At 43.2% G+C, this 20,129-nt stretch overlaps 1 protein-coding gene across 3 annotated transcripts in view; it reads left to right on the top strand.

The window, feature by feature from the left end:
- Window positions 1-19,140, top strand: part of HPCAL1 (hippocalcin like 1) — a 105,660-nt gene extending 86,520 nt beyond the window's left edge. For 2 of the 3 annotated variants that reach the window (XM_084623153.1, XM_084623154.1), the window contains 3 exons: window positions 11,631-12,033; window positions 13,431-13,536; window positions 18,452-19,140. In XM_084623153.1, the coding sequence (XP_084479279.1) occupies window positions 11,656-12,033; window positions 13,431-13,536; window positions 18,452-18,549 (582 nt within the window). In that variant the 5' untranslated portion in view covers window positions 11,631-11,655 and the 3' untranslated portion in view covers window positions 18,550-19,140. The remainder of the gene's footprint in view (window positions 1-11,630; window positions 12,034-13,430; window positions 13,537-18,451) is intronic. The other variant, XM_084623152.1, reaches the window with a different exon arrangement.
- Window positions 19,141-20,129: the final 989 nt, after the last annotated feature.

Raw genomic sequence — 20,129 nt, 5'->3', positions numbered from 1 at the left:
AGCAAAGACTTCAGTCCAGAAGTTGACTAATGAAGGCCTTTTATATTGAATCCTTAAGTGAAGAGGACAAGAAGTGTGTGTTAAGACAACTGAAAAAGTACACAGACTTGATTCTTAAAAATCTACAACAGCAACTTCTAGATTCTACTCAACCTCTACGTAGCTTTTACAGATGCCTGTCCTATAAAACACCAACAGTTGAGTGGAGTGAGGCACTACCAGCAATGGGGCTGCCATGTGCTCAGGACAGAACAGAGAATTTGAACACAGAGTGGAATATCATACGACGAATGAATGAAGATTTGACTTCAACTTTTTTTATCATCGCTAGTGGCTCGACCCAATCTTTGTGCTATGTTTCCTGGGATGAAAGAAGTAGGAATTCATCTCTTGCTACTCCCAGTCACAACAGCTACAGTTGAGCGTTCTTTTCATCACTGAATAGAATTTTGTGTTCTGAAAGAAGTCGCCTTCTGCCTGATCATGTGAATGAACTAATGAGCATATCAACTGAAGGAATGGAAGTACCGGACACACGAGAAGCCACCAAAGATGAATGCATTGCATTCAAGAAGTTCATTAACAGAGTTGTGCAAAATTATAACAAGAAACCAAGAAGGATGTCAGACCCAGGTGGCAGGGCTGAGTCTCGGGGCTGTCAGACCATGAGCAACAGGGCTGAGGCTCCGGGCTGAACTTTTATGAAACTTGGTTGCTACCAGATTTAAATTTGGGGTCAAAGTTAAATTGACAACGTCCTGTTAAATAGCTGCTTCTGCAGCAAAGTTACAAAGAGGTTTACATGATCTTACCAAGAAGGACCAGATTTCTACTGCAACATGTTTGTATATGTCCTGTAGCCTACCTATTTCAGGCTGTTGCTTAGGATACTGGCAGTAAACAGACAACAAAAAGAGCTCTTTACCTGAGAGTTATTGTCAGATACCCATATACTTTCACATTTCATTTGCCTTACTCTCACAAGTAGGCCCGCTCACTGACTCTCTTTGGGCAAAGAAAGTGGGGTGTGGTTCATATACTTGTCATTGTAATCCCAGTTTGCAGGTGTGTTTGCTACTTGATGTTAATGGCTTTGGCTCACTGAAGCTGTTCAGCATGTTACAATCATGCAGCAATGCTATTGGTCTAAAGATCAAAATGCAGCCTATTGAATTCTGCCAGGCTTCCTGCAGTCAACCTTCCCTTTACACAGGTGCAGGCCTGCGGAGACCATAGGTCCCAGACTGCATTGCTCCTCTTCTGAAGAGTGCAAGGCTGCCCTGATTAAATCATAGGAGGCCAAGATCTGAGCTGCATTTTTGTATTGACGGTATTCTACTCCATTTCAAGCAATGGGTCCTGGCAAGCTGCTAATGATGCCTAGAATGAGACACGGCTTGGTCTCCTTAGACTAGTATATATTTGTGTATTTGTTAATTTGTATGGTTTACAAATGGAGTATGCTGGATAAAGTAAGTGTAATCCGGTCTCTCTCTAGCTGCTGGTTCATAGAGACTGTCATCTATTGACGGATAAGGTAGTCCTTGAGGATAAGTGATGATGGTTAGTGCTAAAGAACCAAGGCTCTGTTCCAGCTGGCAGCTGTGATATGTGTGTAGTAGGCCACTGATTTATTGCACAAAACTTTGTTTGTTTGTGTTTTAGGGGGAAGAAATTTTCTATTAATTCTGGTATAAAAAGTACAAAACAGATGTGTGTTTTCCTGTGGACGTCTTACAAATACCTGACAGTGCAGATACTTATCAGCTGAAAGCCATTTTTTTCTTAGCAGTTACTCGCCGAAGGACAGTTCTTACATAAGGGATTAAATAAAAGAACAAACTATAGAAAATAGAACTTTTCATGTATTTGGTGCCTCTTGTTGGCCTGAAATAAATAGCCAGGCTTTTTTCACTTGGAGGTGACATGTCTTGTGCTCTCATAGCAAGACTTCCCAGCAGGAACATGGTAGGAAGGAGTTGTGCTGGTCCCTGCTCATGCCTGGATTGTAATGCAGTGGCAGCCTCTCATGCAGACGGTAAAATTTTGCCCGAGATTCTCTTTCTCTTATTACCTAGATTCATTCTCTTCACAAATGCACAGGGGTATTGCAAAGGTTTCCCACCCAGGGGTCAACAAAGCATGCTGTGAAGGCAGAGATCATAAGCTTGCTGCTGCTCCCATCTTCTGCCAGCCTTAGGATCAGCAATCCTGAGACTACTCCCGACCACAGCCTTTCTGTGCTGTCCACAAGGCCACAGCAGGTCAAATCCTCTTGTCTCTTCCCCGACCAGGCCCGCTGATGGGGGGGCAAAGGGGTCAATTGCCCAGGGGCCCAGCGATTTAAAAGGGCCTGGGCGGATGGGATAGATAGAAATCCGGTTTCCTGCTGCTGTTGCTCTGTCCAGAGCGCTGTTCCTCATTGTTACTGTAACGGTTTGCCGGAGCGCTGCTGGACCCTGCTGGTGTGGCAGAGCATCAGTAACAGCAGCCTGGGAACCGTGGAACTTGCTGCCTCCTCTGTCTGCTCGGAAGCCACGGTGCCTGCCGTGTTGGTTCTCCAGCTGCAGGGCTGAGGACAGGGCGACTTTAAAAAGGAACGCGCTCCCTCTGCGCTTTCCTCCCCCAGGGCTGCAGTTCCTTGCCAGCAAGTTCAGCCGCCCAATTGAGCCGCCCTAAATTTGCTGAGAGGCAGCTGGGACTAGCCCCTCCATTCGCTGCTGCTAGCACTGGCTGGTAAGCCGCTATCATGAGCGCAGGATAGGGGTCCGCCTCCACCGCTCAGCCAGGGAATGAGACGCGGGTTTTCCCTCTGCCTTCGCCCTTAGTCGCTGCCGCCTCGGAGATTTCCCGGCAGATGTTGCACGCCAGGCCTGCTGTCTCCTCATTGCTCTGGGGGTTGGTGTCCCACAGCACCAGCAGCGCAAGTATTGTATATTTTAACTTTGTTGGTAATATTCAGTTACATCTTGTATATCCGTTTTTTCCTTGTCTTTCGATTACTCGTTAATCACGATTAGGTGTTTAATTAGCCTACTTGATACTTGAGGTGTTCTCTTACTTTGTGCTTCTTTAAATTTTTTGTATATTAATTTCATTCCATAATGTATTTATTTAATTTAAATATATAATTCAAAATAACCAATTCTACCTCTTCTATGTAGGCTCACAATTTGTTTAATACTGGTGCTGTAACTGGGGGAAAAAACGTTAACTAGATCAAACCATGCCACAACTTACACATAGTGGGTTCTAATGTGTTATCAATAGGATAAAAAGTAGAGTCATAAACCTCAGCCATCCCTTTCTAGGGGGTCCATTGACGGTTCTGCCCTGGGGTCTGGGATTGCTGATGGTGGGCCTGTGCCCACCTAAAATACCATTGCAGTTTCAAGAGAAGTGCATCAGATGCTTGGACTGATATTTTAACTGCTTCTAAGAAGGTAAGTATTGACGTAGGAGCAGCTCTTGCCTTCCAAAATCTCATATAACAATATGCCTGGCTCGTGTTGTCCATTTGCTGAGCATTGCAGAGATCCCAAAGGCACAATGCAACCTATTTCAAGACAATGCAACCTATTTCAATGGTCTCTATACATGATTTTACTCTCTTTGTAGCTCAGTGAGATTGGAATGATGCTAGATTTTTTTCCCCCTGCAAAACTAATGCTCTCAGATACAAAGATTATTTGTTACATCTCTCTGTGTGCAGTCCTTCCCTGTTGAAGAATACTGTAGACACACACATACACAGAGGTACTTCATACATTTTCCTCTTTTTATGAACACTAAATCAACACTCAAGGAGGCAAGGAAATACCACAAGGAGGTATATCCCTCTAAGGAGTTTGTCTTCCCCAGGCTTTTTTAACTGATTCACTAACTCATCTTACCAGGAATTCAGTTCAAAGAGTTTATTTTCCAAAGGGCTGAAGTGAAAGTAGTCAGTCTCCTGGCTTCTGGGTTCTGCATGTGCAGAGAGATTTTACATGCAATAGTCAATGCTCAATTTAGAGTTGAAAACCTAAAAGTGAATGGAACTTTGTCATTAGTACCTGAAATTTTTCTAGTGATGCCAACACCCAGTCTGCTAATTTAGCAATAACTGGTATTACTGGCTAGATACTTCAAGCCATTTGAAATGTGTGAATATGGTTATTCGCTATTGTATCCTGCACTTACTTTCTTGTGAGTCTTCATCTTAGGTGGTTAAAAATCCAGATTCACTCATTCTTAGGATTTTGTTGTATGATCATTGACTACATTCTGGTGATTCAAAATGAGAAGGAAACTTAGAACAACTTAATCCATTTATTCTCTGCATCTTAACTTCTAATTTGGCTAAACTTTTAGACCTCATTACAGCAGGGGTGTTGTTTTAGGGGGTAGAAGGAGGATGATTAAATATACAGCTAACATTTACCAAAACTCCAGGCACGAGACTTGAACAAAAATCCTTTTTCATTGTTTTTTCCCTTCCTGGGCCCTACACAGTGAATCATCTGCTATAACATTTTGTTTTTCTGGTGAACTATACATTCCAAAGCCTAAGGGTCTGTTACATCTTCAAGTTCTTGTCTAAGCATCCTTAAAACATTCCTTTTTACTTTTCTCTTCTTTTGTTACTGTCAGGAATTCCATGTTCATGAAAATTGCAGGTGATCATCCTGAAAACTAAGTTCTCTGTTTTTCAAGCAAAATAGGCATAGGACTGGTTATGATGCCTGCTGTCTTCCATTACAGCACCTTTATGTCTCATCCCTGATATAGAGTGAGAAATTAGGGGAAGGTCGTTGAATCTCCAAGCCTGTTCACTCCCCCAGGAAAATGCAAAATCCATTATGGAGCTGCCTGTTTACTTTCCTGTACCTCTGATTTAAATCTCTATCGAAAGCTGAGTTTCATTTTTCATTTGCTCTACATTACAAATCCCTTGATGAAATTTTTAAAGCCTCCTTTAATTTCTTTAGAGTATTGCTTTGGCTTGCTATCTCTTTTCAATAGTACATTTGTTACTAAACCAGTAGCTTTTCTCCTACACCATGCCAGGAAGGAAGGTTGGCCACCTTCTCAGTGGTTGGTTAGTTTGGAGGTGGCAAAGAAATCTATTTTGAGGGACAGACTGGTGGTTTCTGAACTGATCTGCCAGCAAAGGATCTGTGGGCAGTCTAAATCTACCTCTTTTAACACATTGTACATGCAAATGCTAAGAGCTAAATGCCTTTTAAGTAAGATTCCCCAAATTGTGGGTGAATCAACTGGAACAGCAGTACAATGTCCTGTGAAGCATAGCAAGATAAAACCAGTGCTCATAGGTGGGTGAAGGGTTCCAGGAGTCTTTAATCTTCTTCCTCATATCGCTGTCACCTTTCTCGAACCTGGAAGAATTTCCACCAGCAATGTGTTTTAGCCAATGCTTGTGTATATTATCCAGTAAATTATCTGAAATGTATAAATCATGTGGCAAAAGAAAGTGAGACTGATCATAAGACTGACAGAAACTTCCCTGTTTGAGAGCCCACTGCCTGTGATTTCCATTACTGACTATTCTCCCAAGTGTTTCTCTGGCTAAAACAGCTAGTGAGCCCCGGGAAACTGATTTGATGAAAGAGTTTTAGAGCAATCGAATGAAATGTCAGTTGGATGCCAGCAGCAGGGTTTCTTGTCATGATTAATGAGATATTTGGGCATTTCATTTTGCCTGAGCTACCTGAAACACAAGTCTTATTTAAGAGCTATTTCTTTGGATGTGCTTTAATAAATTAACGTTAATGTCACTTACTTAATTACTGTTAACAAATTGGTTACACAACTGCAGGTTTATATTTGGGTTTGGCACATTAAGAATCCATTTGAAAAGATCAGACACTAAAGAATAATTGCATTTTAATGCATTGCATGTTACTTTTCTAAAATCTGAACCAAAAGATGGAGTTGAAGTCACCTAAGCGAACCTATAATTTGTTGATAGAGCTTTTGAAGTTAATATCAAATGAATTCCATTCTAATAGCAATAAAACTATTTCCTCCTCTCATAAAGAAATAGTGATATTCCAAGAAATGGAATCAACACACCCTTTATTGTTAGTTTAACATTTATATTGCAGTAGCACCTATATGCATCCACCAGGTCAAGACCCCTTGCACTAGGCAACATGTAAAAGTACAAACATATAGTAAATTTACAGTCCCTGCCCCAAGAGCTCTTAAATTGATCCCCCTACTAATAGTGTGTTTGTGGTCACCTTGTGAGGATAACTTTGGAGTTTCTAATTACCACAGGCCAGTCATAAATCTCTGGTTATTTGCATGCCTGGATCCTGATTCCACAGCCTCCCTGCCTCACTGCTCCTTGGGGTATAAAAATCACAGTGAGTGATTTTGTTCATCTCCACAGAATGTGTGAAGAAATTTGTGTCCAAAGATCAGTCAATTTCAGGTGGAGGATTCTTCACATAGCAGCGGCTGATCCCAGTCAACTCTCTCCTAAAGCTAGTCACACATCCATATCCACACTGCACAGAGTTCACCACAGAAGGGTGAGAAACAACTACAGTGTCAATGGTGGGAGAATGCTACCATTGCCCTTTCCTCTTCCTGCCAATACCACTCTCCACAGGTTTCTCACCGTTTCGGTCCCTTCCATGTTACCCAGGAGATGCCATGGTGTAGAGCCACCCTAATTTGGTGAACATCACTTACCTCTGAACACAGGGTGTCAGGTGCTTGACACCTGCATAAAGGTGGAGAGTTGTGCTGCTGACTCACTTGGGCAGCCGGAGCAGGTGTGTCATGTAAGTTCCAACCATAGTGTATACAGAGGTTTGGAATCTCTGTAGCATGGATGAGAATGAGGGGTAGGCCACAGAGAATCTACAGGGAGAAAAACATTAGGAAAAGAGCCAAGCTGAGGCTGAGGTTTACAATCACTGTTTAAGTTAACAATGAAAGAAACCCTGGGAAGAGAGTAAGATTGGACAGCCTTTGGAAGACCGTGGGAATGCCACGTTTTAACAGTTGTCAAGAAGTTTGGGGGGCCTCTAGAGAAATGAAGGTTCTCATTGTGCTATGCTATGGCCTATCTGAGCTCCCACACAGATCTCCTGTCTCCCCTTCCCCAGCCCTTGTGGCCAACATTCCATTCACTGCGGGGGATGGTCCCCGGCCTCCCAGGCTATGAGATCTCCTTTTCTTTCCCTCCCCTCCCATGGCCAGCTGCCTGTCACTCTCGAAGTTGATGGGGATGCAGGAGGAAGGGGAAAATGCTGAGGCCTGCCTATCCAACCACCTCCTTGAGCCACCAGTTTTTGAGGTGGGGAGTGAAGAAGTGGTGATCATGCCTACGTTTCCCCCATGTATCTGAGGCTATTCCTGGTTTCTGCCCTTAAACAGCCTCTGCTGCTGTCCCAGATGCTGCTGCTGTCGCCCTGTGATCTGATTCAGAGTCTGTTGAACTCAATGGAAAGGCTCCCACAGACTTCAGTAGCTTTTGGCTGTGAGATAGTAACTCTTAGCAGGTGATGAGGTCTCTAGAAGGGAAAAAGGAGAGGGAAGGTTCATACCGGGCCAGAAGCATGGCATTAAAATAATTTGCTTCCTAAACTGGACTGATTTTGTTCACTCTAACCCACCGTTCTCTGCAGAGGCTTGACTACCTCTTAAAATACAGCAGAATATGCAGCAGTATGGATTGTGTTCCCTGCCCTGTGTATACAGACTCCGTTTGAGTATGAATATGTGGAGCAGAGTGGGTTTGAAATACAGATCGAGAGGAAGTACTGATAGCTGCAAATTTGCAGTTAGCTAGAGAGCTGCTCTATGCTGTCTAAATGGCTGCTGCTTTAGTGTCCGCCAGTTTCGTTTCAGCATTTTGGAAGCAAGTTGGGGATGTGTCAAAGGAACAGAGCAAACTTTGTGACTGAGTGACTAGAAAAAAAGCTAGTTGCTGGAATGTTTGTGGTTTCCGACAAAACAGAAGCAGCTAATGATATCAGCAGAGTTTTCCGTTGAACCTGGTGTGTTTTATTAATGAGCAGCTGGTTGGTTTTTGTTTCGAAGCAGTAAGCCGCAGAGCAGGATGTGGATTTTTTTTATTGCTTACGCTGTGTGGAGGGTAAATGGAATACAAATAAAATGCAGTTGAATTCAGTTATTGATGATCCTCTGAAGTATTGCAGTTATTTTTGGTGACCCTTCACATTTTTTAGGTTTTGGTGCATGAAGTGAGCTTTTGCTTTCTGCAAAGTGCTTACTCGTTATCAGATGTCTTATCTCACTGCATTTGTCATGTCACGTCTTGGTGTTCTGCTCGTCTTGTTTCTCAATGTAGGTAGGGCACAGTACTGTGCACACACAATGCCTTATCTGGTCTGCTCGTAGTCACCACATGCACATTGCACTCACTTAGTGGTGTAAATGACTATACAAAGCCATGTAGAATTAGGTCCTTAATTTAAGCTATGAGTAAATTGATTTAAGCGTGTACAAACCTTTTTAATATAGCAGTGTAAGAGATTCTCGTAGACTTTTGCACGTTAGTGCATGTTCTTGAACGCTTACTAATGTCTATACAAATGAGAGGCATAACATTGCACAGAACTTCGATTTGCAAAAGCTGATGTTGCTGCAAATGAAGAACCTCCTTTGTGATACTAAAGAGCTGGCAGTATTAAGGCTTGTCTAAAGTACAGATTACGTCGGTATAACATATGTCGCTCAGGGGTGTGAATAAGCCACACCCCTGAGCGATGTAAGTTACACCGGCCTAAGCGCCGGTGTGGACAGCGCTGTTGGCAGGAGAGCTTCTCCTGCCGACATAGCTACTGCCTCTTGCAGCATAGACGGTCGGCACAGAGCGTCTTCACCAGATGCGCTACAGCGCTGCCCTCTGCTGGACTCTGTCCAATTTGTCCACATCCCTTCTGTAGTGGGGGGACCAAAACTGGACACAGTACTCCAGGTGTGGCCTCACCAGTGCCAAATAGAGGGGAATAATCACTTCCCTTGATCTGCTGGCAGAGTTCCTACTAATGCAGCCCAATATTCCGTTAGCCTTCTTGGCTACAAAGGCCCACTGTTGACTCATATCCAGCTTCTTGTCCACTGTAATTTCCAGGTTCTTTTCTGCAGAACTGCCGCTTAGCCAGTCGGTCCCCAGCCTGTAGCGGTGCATGGGATTCTTCTGTCCTAAGTGCAGGACTCTGCACTTTTCTCGGTGAACCTCATCAGATTTATTTTAGCCCAATCCTCCAATTTGACTAGGTCGGTGGTTTTCAAACTTTTTTTTTTTCACGGACCACTTGAAAATTGCTGAGGGTCTCGGCGGGCCACTTAATGATCTTTCCAAATGTTGTTTGTACTGTTAGCTCACTGTTGTAAAGCACTTTCGATAGAAGCGCTATATTAAAAAAACGTAATAATGAGCTTTTTTTGTTCTACAAATAAAAGCACACAACTCATATTTTAATACCAGTAGTCTTACCTTTCTAATGCGATAGATTTGTCCTCTTTCCACTGCCGTTGCAGCCTCTGAGCTGGGGCTGGGAAGGGGGGGGGGTCTCTCCCCAGCAGCTGCAGCACTGGAGCTGGGGAAAATTGCCTCTTTCTCTGACCACTGCAGCCCTGCATGTCCCAAATCCCCCCCCGCCCCACCCTTCTCACCCCACTGCCCCCTCCCACCTACTCCTTATTCCCCCCGAGGCCACCACCTCACCTTACATGTGCGTCTTCTCCAGGGTGGCCCTTCATTTTCTTGTGTGTGGCCGCCCAGGTGCACACCTTAGAGGGAACAATCCGCAGACCACAGTTTGAGAACCTCTGGTCTAGGTCACTCTGGACCCTATCATAGAATAGCAGAGTTGGAAGGGACCTCAGGAGATCATCTTGTCCAACCCCCTGCTCAAAGCAGGACCAATCCTCAATTTTTGCCCCAGATCCCTAAATGGCCCCCTCAAGGATTGAACTCACAACCCTGGGTTTAGCAGGCCAATGCTCAAACCATTGAGCTATCCCTTCCTCCACAAATCCCTACCCTCCAGCGTATCTACCTCTCCCCCCAGCTTAGTGGCATCCACAAACTTGCTGAGGGTGCAATCCATCCCATCATCCAGATCATTAATGTCATCAAGGGCTCTTGTCTGGAATGGGTGAACACCTTCAGCTTGCTCCAAATGTCTACAAAGCACTGAAATAAACAAGAGACCAAAGCCATCATAGCACTAAGGCTCCCTCCTGTCTAAGGGGCCGAGGATGTCTGTTGCACTCAGACCCTTCTTGAACACCTGATTAAACCATGAGATTTTTGAGATGCCTTTTCACCCAGGTTGAGAATGTTACATTCTGAAGTACTGCACACTATCGTTGAATAAGCTTGTATAATAGCTGCAATCTGATTGACTCAACAGGGAGCCAGACCCTTGTAATTCTCCCATCATATGCATATGTCAGGCCTGTGCAATCACTTCAGCCAGATTGCAAACCAAGAACTTATTTGTTTTTAAAATTTCATTGTATACATTCCTAGGAACATTATGAATTAAAATGTGTTTAAAAGAGCTGAATCACTTATGCCTTTCCTTCTCCTTAGGTGACCCAACTGCTCATGCTGCTGCCACTCTTTTGGGGGGAGGGAGGAAAAGGTCTTCTGGGTTGATCCTGTTAAATGTGGGGCCTGCTTTCAGCCCAGACCTCCCTGCAGAACTTCTGTCCTTTGTCCCTTCCCACCCCCCTCTGTTATTCCATCCTGCTTATGCTGTTTGAACGCTGGGCTCAAGCAATGCAAAGCATTCCGAAGGACCTTGACTTGGCTCCAGCTCTGCTGCATGTATCTGCTGCAGATCCAGGACTGGAGCCTTTGATATTGATTGATGGTAGCAGTAGAGGGGGAAAGTACTGCTTTAGGAAGGGATTTTCAAAGGCACTAGGGGGAGACAGGCACTCAACTCCTATTGACTTACAGTGAGCGTTCAGTGCCTAACTGCCCTTTGTGCCTTTGATTTCTAAGAGGAAGATTTTCAGTCTTTAAATATGGACATTTTTCAAGCGTTTTCTCCCCATTGCTTCCTGTGCTGGACCCTGGCCCAACCCAGTAATAGCAGCATGTCAGGCTGTGCAGGGCCTTGTGGTCAAAGGCTGGAAAAGCACATTGCAAGCTGGACTGAAGCATCCCAAGCTGTGTCGCAGGGTAAACTGGGGTAGAGCTGTAGGGGAGGAACATGACTGAGCAAGGAGGTATGCACAGGGTCACCCAAAACCACCCATTTCTTCTCTTCTCCATCGCACCTCACCCCCTTCCCCCAGGGCAGCATCAGCAACTGGGAGAGCTTGGAAAAAGGGGAGGAGAGAGTGAAATCAGATATTTCTTTGACAGAGAAGTTTAATAAAATAGATAAGCACTTTCTTGTTTAAAGCTGTATGTAGATGCTTATATTTAACAGCCCCGTGCTCTCTGCAGTGGAGCAGTATTCTCTCTGGGGTGGCTTCATCAGTTGACATGTTTGTACTTCTTGGACACCCACATATCGATACCAGTCTTTCCACTGCATTACTTGTTTACAGTCCATGAGCGAAGTGTATCACTTGGAGTTCAGTCGTGGCACAGAAGGTGACGAGCTTGCTCTTTTGTTTTACAGTTGTTAGATCCTAACCGAGAACAGAATGGGGAAGCAGAACAGTAAGCTGCGACCTGAGGTACTCCAGGATCTCCGGGAGAACACCGAATTCACAGACCATGAGCTTCAGGAGTGGTACAAAGGCTTCCTAAAAGATTGCCCCACGGGTCATTTGACCGTTGAGGAATTCAAAAAGATATATGCAAATTTTTTCCCCTATGGTGATGCGTCGAAGTTTGCAGAGCACGTGTTCCGCACTTTTGATACCAACGGCGATGGGACGATTGACTTTAGGGAATTTATCATTGCGCTGAGCGTCACTTCTCGGGGAAAGCTCGAACAGAAGCTGAAATGGGCATTTAGCATGTATGATCTTGATGGCAATGGATATATCAGTCGTGGCGAAATGCTTGAAATCGTGCAGGTGAGGAGTGGTCTCATTCTTTTGTAAAACTTACCTTTTGAAAAAATTACCATTTCAATTAATATTGCTGGAACCACTTGCCCGCTGAGCAAGAGACTTCAGGTCTAGGTAGAGGCGCACCCTAACAGCAATTTTTCTCGCTGCTGGTACTTCAAAGGAGTTGCAGCCAGTGCATAGGTCCTGGAGCAGTTCTTCCCACTGTCATTCCAAATGGCACTGCAGAAAATAATTCTACCCACAAACTACAAATGTGCAGAGGCTCTGAGGAGAAATGGGCCTGAACCAAAACCCCAGTCACCTTGTCTGCCTCCTATCACCTCCAAACCTCTGTCCCCTCCCCCCCGTTTGAGGTGTTCAAAATTGGTACCAGATCTGGATCCAAATTTTGGAAACAGCCCCAGGGATTATAATGAATTGAACCATAATTCCAGATATGAATGCCATATATTCTGAAGTTCAAATTCTGTGGTTTGAGCCCTACTCTGCTTTTAAAGTGAAAGGCCTTAAACTCCTTTCACCTCACTGCAGTACAGGGGAAGGTGCTGTATAGCTCCTTTCACCCCCCAGCTGTGTAAGAAGCTTCCGAGGATTGGTAATGTCAGAAAGAGCCTTTCCCCCCTAGATCACCAATTCAAATCCCAGTTGTGATTGGTAGTGACAGAAAACACAGACCAGCTGATGATCAGCCTCTGACGTTATTTGGTGCTCTCAGGCCGGTTCCTACTGGACAGGTATTCAAACCACAAAAGCCGCCATCATAGCTGACCTCTCTGAGTGCTTCAGCCAGTGTTGCCAGGAACAGAATTTAGCTGGAGAGTGAACAACTCTTTTCTCCCCCAAGAAATGCTTCCTCTAGAACAGGCTGGGGAGAAATTAAATTGGCAGGGGAATTTGCCTTGCCCATGCTGTACCTCATGAGTTCAGTGGATAACAGGTCTTCACTCTAGTAAGTCCATCACCTTTCCAAAGCATGGAAATGTCGCTACCTCCCAGCCCATTGCACACAAATAATTACTGAAAAGTCGTAAGCGCCTGTGCGGGTGCGTTAAAAGCCATCCTGAAGCAATGAAACCATTCCCCAGACTCAAATGGAAGGAAGGAAAATTACACGTGGGAACTTTTTTCATATATATTTTAGCTCTTGCATTTTAGTGTGTTAACTTAAGGACTGACTTGGCTACTAGATTGACTAACGTAGTTGTGTTGCTTTTCTAAATCAGAAATAAATGCTGGAAAAAACAGATCAAGTTTGTAATTCCTTTTATTTGTTTTGGTTTATAGGGGTTTTCAGTTGTCTGCCAAGGTCGTCTGCCTTTGTTTATTGCTGAAGGCTTAAGTTCCTTTCCTCAGTCCTGATGCTTTATAGCTTTTCATTATTTTTTTTTATATGTATTTAGGCAATCTACAAAATGGTGTCATCTGTAATGAAAATGCCAGAAGACGAGTCCACTCCGGAGAAACGAACAGACAAAATCTTCAGACAGATGGACACAAACAATGATGGTATGATTTCCACCAGAAGACCTTACTTAGTTCTTAAAAATAAACATGCATTTTCTGATACCATACTGATAACACTTAGCTTTTAATTAAAAGAAAAAGTTGCTTCCAGGGAGGCTTCAGTTCTGTCTGTCATCTTATAGTGGTGTCAGTCACAGTAACATCTGTCTGAATAAAATAAAGGCGCATGAGCCTTTGTGTTTGTAGAAACCAACAAGGTCCCTATTTTCCTGACTTGTACTGATCTTTTTTGCAAAAAAGTGTGCCCTTTATTTGCGACACTCACCCTTTCAGACCCACAATCTGCTGACAAACCAAGCTAGTGAAATTAGCAGTAGGCTAAGTGCGTGTGCATCTGAAGTAAGGCCCGTCCCCAGGCTTGGTCTGCTGTTTGTTACTATACTGCCCTGCCCTCTGATCTCTTTCTCCATACACACCTGCGTGGGAAATCTTTTCTCAAACCGTATCTGCCCTCCACCCATGGAATTAGGCACCCTGTTGGACTCCAGGCAGCTCAGCTGCATGGCCACCGGTCTGTAGAACACTGTGAGGGCAGTCTTGCTTCTCTACATTGCCTTTGCACCGTCGGTGGGTAACAAATTGTGGTATGGCACAGGAAAGGCAAAGGGGAGCCTTGCTCTGGAGCGCAAAAGAAAAGACAGACTGTGAGTGGGGCCGAGTGATGGCAAAATGGTAACAGAGGCAGGGAGGAGCTAGATTGTAGAATGAGCAAGGGAGAAAGTGAGCAGAGGAAAATAGAACAAGGACAAAGTCTGGCTCTCCTTACAATTCCCTCCTGTGAGGCTACTCGCACGCATGAGGACAGCAAGATTTGGCCTCAAATTTGTACCTCCATTCTTCTCTCAGCCCTGCAGTTTTATATTCCTGCTTTATGCAGCTTTAGATTTTTCTAGCTCCATTCAGCTGTAGAAGTGATTATGTAGGGCCAGATTTTTTTGAAAGGCAGGGGTTTGTGCTTGCAAAATTGTGCCTCTGAAAATCTGGCCCTGAACTGCACTCTCTAATGCCGCATTGTCCAAACCCAGCACTTAGATCTATGGTTTGCATAGAAAAGCTTTGATGGCCCAGGAATACAACAGTGGGCCATGAGAGTAGGGAGCTGTGGGGGATGCTGTTGGGATGATGTGTCTAACGCAGAGAGTTATCAAACTTGAAACCTTTGCCTCTGTGGTCCTGACATGCTCCCCAAAAGCTGCTTCAGGCTGCAGGTTTGTTTTCGTTACATCAAGAGATCGCTTTATTACAACGTATACCAATATCAGTGGAGGCAATACCAATATTGCAGTTTGTGTAACGATGTGATGAATTAATTTACCAGGCACCTTTAGCCACTCCTTCTACCCACTAACTCCCCAGACTAAAATGTGGGAATAGAATCAATCGTTTTCCCCGCATCACACTGCCAAAGAAATGGTTCCACCTTGTCCCATCAGTTGTGAAATTTTCCCTGTAAACTACCTTGGTTAGAGGCCCAAGATGGGCAGTCTTCAGTCTTGGGTCTGCGACAGCTCTTAGGGTATGTCTGCATAGCAAAGGTAGTACACAGGCTAGCCTGCCCAAGCTAGCTTGAATCCAGCTAGGATGGCTAACAATAGCAGTGAAGACAGCACAGTGCTGTCTTTGGAGCAAGCTGGCAAGCAAAGTACATACAGGGCCTGTGCCACCAGGCTTGTGCTACCCAGGCTGAAGCCCACACTGCACTGTTTTCATTGCTCTTGTTACTTGTGTGAGCTGGACTCACGTTTGCTCGTGTAGGCTCACTCACTTGTGGCTTTTGCTGTGCAGACATGCCCTTCAAGAGTTTAAAATCTGATATTTCAGGGTGCAACAGGGGTAGAAACAGGAGCTTTTGCCTATTGGAAAAGGAGAGGTGTTCAGTTTCTCTGTGGGGCCCACCCAGCAGTTGCTTCTAGCCCTGAAAAGGCCTGAGAGATCTGACTTTTAAAGTTATGACCCTTGGGTGCAGAAAAGCTGTTCTGTCTTATAGATTTGTATGGCTCCCTCTGAGTCATGTTCTGTTGAACTGACAGTAGCTAGAGCCCTGGGGTAAAATCCTGGCTTTGCTGAGGTCCACAGAGTTTTGCCATTGACTTCAATGGGGCCAGGATTTCACTCTTTGGCTCTACGTGTGGAGGGATACAAAACTAAAACATGTAAAGTAGTCCTTCTGTGACATGTGTGGCATGCAGAGATACATAAGGCAATGTGGCAAAACCTGGCAATTGCATAACTAGCAAAATGTTACTCCTGTACGTAATGTATTGCTAAGTAATACAGTGTACATGCTGAGAGGTGTAATGGAGCAGTGCTTACATTTCAACCCCTCTAACTGTCCCTCCTGCATTTCCAAACAAGAGAGAGGAGAATAGCACCTTGTGTGTGTGCTTCATTGTTAGGACTTGAATGGCTTCTCATTGTCTGTTGTGCAGTGGGGCAATGCTGCCAGATTTTGCTTTGTACTGTGCTTTGTTCTGGAGTGTTGCACACAAACAAACAAACAAAATCAACTTGTGCAGAGTTTTGTGAAAACTTTCAGACTAGCAAAAATTCTTCTCAGACATGCCAGTGTTTTAACAAAAAAACAGTTCACCCAGAATATAAGTGCCTTGTCTTGCTTTGGGCCCTTGCATATCTCTGCTTTCCTGGCACATGACATACCTTGGTCAGGTGAGCTAATACTGGTACTTGACCACTGAATCCAGCCCTTGTCCCCACAATAGGCTGAGGCCATCTCTATATGCATTTTCTCTAATATTTTTAATAAAAACAAATGTTACACATCTGCTCCCTCCCAGGGCCTTACACTTGTAGCCAAAAGGGATAACAAGCAAAAGTCAAGTGCAAATCTGAATCTGTGGTAGGAAGCTTCCATTTGGAACAATAAAAGGTATGTTAATCTAAAAAAACAACAATCCCACAGTAAAAATAGTGTGTAAGAACAGATACATCTATAATTCATTGAGACACTCTGATACTCTGGGAATGAGTGTTGTAGGAAGAAAATGTGTAAATTAATACCGTACTCTGGAGTACGTAACTAAACACATGCAGGGAGCAATTAAAAACAAAAAAAAGCAGTATGAGCCAAAAGTAGTGCTAAATGTTAGAGAGTATAACCTAAGGGGTGGAACTGAAATGTAATGAAGTGGTTCTCACAGTGGAATGTTTCTGTTTGAGTATGTTCATTGTACGTGTGTTTGAAGTCTCAGCTGAGGATCTAAGCTAAAATTCTACTTCCTAATACATGTGCAGTGTGATTGGGGCTTCGGTATAAGTGATCACATAAGATTATGCAAAATGTGCCACGCTGTTCTGCAAAGAGTTATTTCTATTTTGCTAAGAGGAAATTATGTGGTGGTTATTTCTGTAATGGGGGCAATTTAAATTGGGTAAGAATTGTCTTGGAATGTTGTGGTATATAATTATTATATGAAATATTGTATTTCAATCAGATGTAATGTAAATGGACATGACTGCGAGAATATTTTGTGTAATAGACAATCCCAGTAGCAAATATTTTTATTAAAAAGTATAAAAACCTGCTGATTAAACAAATTACACATATAAGAAACTTCTTTTATAGAGTATTTGGGTCATTAGCATCTACTAATAACTATTCCAGATCTACAACTTTAGACGTGTAAGTAGGTTCATTGAATTCAGGACTGTTCTAAACTTTGCCAGCTTGTAACAAGCCTTGAGATTATAAAAGCCAGAGGGCATTTCAGGAATTCAGCACACTTCAGTCTGCTGGGGAGGTTACATTGACTCAAGGGGGGAATCATCAAGCCCAGTGAAATCATCCTAGAAAGATCCATTTCATTTCTCATAAATGTTGTTTTGTTGCTTATTTGTCTCCATCAGTGGATGTGTAACATACTATACAAGAGAATACCATTGCACATGCATCAGACGCAAGGTATTGATCAGAAAAATATAATATTTCAATACTGTTGTTCAAATTACAGTTAATGAAGGCGATCCTGAAAGCCTCTGTTGGCAGCACTTTCACTGAGCTCAGTGGAGTTCCGCCATCCCAGGGCTTGTAGGTGTGGTCCCAGAGTGAAACTGTCGTAAGAGAACAGTGCTAGACTTTTCAGCAATGGTGGCTAACAAATAATTACAAGCGGTGCAAACTTTGGTCGTTTTGATTAATGGACATTCACACCTTTGTGAGTTTCAGGTTTTAGAAGCCATTTATAGCCACAAATTTGTCTATGGTTTTCAACCCTAACCCCATAAATCAGCCCAAATTGGTGAAGTTGGCCCAAGTTTCAGGTTTGTAACAAACAAAAACTAATTCATAGGGGTCTGATTGCAAAGGTTTTGCCAGCTCAGCAAACAGGGCATCACTTCAGCATCCCTCAAGGCCTGTTTCTTTCACCACAGCACAACTGACCATCGCAATAATTCACACATGTAGAAGAAACTACATCACGTTGCCCAGTGTTGGGACACTGTTACATGATCACCTATCAGTGCATATGGTGCAAATATCCTGGGTCCAGTGTGGTTTAAAATGTCGCCCTTGATTGAAGCACCATTTATAGACTAGTTTCTGTGTATCTTTAATGAATGTTTGTACTCCAGTTTTGTATTAAGCCAGTTCTCTGCTTAAATTGTTGCCCTAAGGTGGCATTATTAGTACAGTTGTTTTAACTTGATAATGTCCCTGTTTAATGTCAAATGTAAAGTAAAATATTAGATTTGTTTACTTGAAAAAATACTGCATCCAGGTTTGAGGAGGAAGGGAGTGCGTGGTTCCCCTGCACTGTAGCCAATTTCACCCTAAATCCACTTGTTGTAGGATATGTGTTTAAGCTTTCTGTGAAAGTTTTATTTTTAAGCTCTGTTTGATCTTGCAATGCAAGTGACGTTTCTGTTTTCTCCCTTCAAGGTAAACTGTCCCTCGAAGAGTTTATTAAAGGTGCCAAGAGTGATCCCTCTATTGTGCGATTGTTACAATGTGATCCAAGCAGTGCAAGTCAGTTCTAATTAAACTCTGGACAGTTTGCAAAGAAACTGCTGGCTTGTCGTTCAAGCTTTGCTCGCAAATGGATGCCTTCTCAATCATTCCTCAACTTGCTAGTGGATAAGATTCCATTGCCAGATTTTGTGTGTGCGCTCACGCGTGCGTGTATCAGAGTGAGGACTGCTTCACTCCTCTCACTAACACAAGTGCAACATTCCTTTTGCAGTTCTGTTTTTCTCCCCCTTCATCCCCTCCAATGTTACCACTCACTCTACACGGTTAATGTAATTGAAAGGTATGTTTACATGCAGATACGAAGAGTTCAAATTTCTGGTGAGATATCCCATCTTTTAGTCAGTAAGAATGATGACATTCTAGTAGCCGCAAGAAGATACTAGATAGAATTTTTATCCAACATAGCAGATGGTAGGTCATCACTTTTGAAGCAAAATGTGAACTGAATGGAGTAGAAAGAAGAAGAAAAAAGCTTTTCTGGGCATGGTTCCAAATTGTCTGTGCTTTTGAGGAAAATTGCTTGCACTTATCTAATTGTCTACTTTCTTTTAATATATATATAAATTATATATATATATGGTGAAGTAAAATTTAATATGTAGGTCAGGTATTTAATGCATAAAGTAGAATTCAAGCTTAATTTCTTCTTGTTTGTGATTTATTCAAATCTCGAAGATTGTTTTTGAGATATTTATGCATTAGCAAATTGCTGTTAAAGAAAATGCATGACTAGCAATTTATAGCTATTTCATTCTGTTTCATTACTGAATGCAAATATTTGTTCATTTTTATTGTTTATCGTTCCAGCGTTTACTGTATTAACAAAAGAATAAAAGGAATAAATCCTCATTTTGTATTTCTCAGTGGAGTCCCACTTAGTGGTTGTTGCAGCATTAACTGGCTTTTGAGTGACATGAGGTGATGTGACTCACATTGCTATTCTAAACCTTGCTATGCTCTCCATTCTTTTGCTGTCAATATGTTAATAGTCTTGTGCAATCCAGTGTTATTTAATAACTGCCTAATGCCAAGAAATATTAATTGAAATAAAAGACTACTTTTCTGGTCAATAACTGTCTTATTTTAACCAGTGTACAAGTTACTGTTCCATAGTTGTGCATGTGATGAATATAGTCAGGACAAGAATACTGAAAGCTTTCCTGCCCTTCCCTCCCTTACATCCCCTCATCTAGGGGAGGGGAGGCGACCTATTCCCCGCTGTCCTTCCATGGTTGGCGTCTCTGCTGAGGTTAGCCAACAAACGAGTATTTTAGTGCCCACTATGTTGATGGTCCTTGGAAACCCTTCCCCAAAGGAAACCGGACTAAGACTATGACACTGATTTCACACAGTCCACTGAAGATCTGATAGCTCCAAGTCACCACTGGCCTAGGCTGGATTTAGAGTTGGCTGGTAGATAAAGCATCAGGTACTGGAAGTCAGGAAACATAGGTTCTGTCCCTGGCTTCTGCCATTGACTCGCTGTGTGAGTTCCTGCTTCTTCTCTCTGTACCTAAGAAGCACTGTATCAGTGCTCAGTATTACTAATATTGCTCATTAACATAATGGTGTGAGGCTCTATGTCCTA

This window comes from Lepidochelys olivacea, assembly GCF_965140295.1.
Source record: "Lepidochelys olivacea isolate rLepOli2 genome assembly, chromosome: 3".
In the NCBI taxonomy this organism is placed as follows: Eukaryota; Metazoa; Chordata; order Testudines; family Cheloniidae; genus Lepidochelys; species Lepidochelys olivacea.
This window is presented reverse-complemented; position numbering and strand designations above follow the sequence as displayed.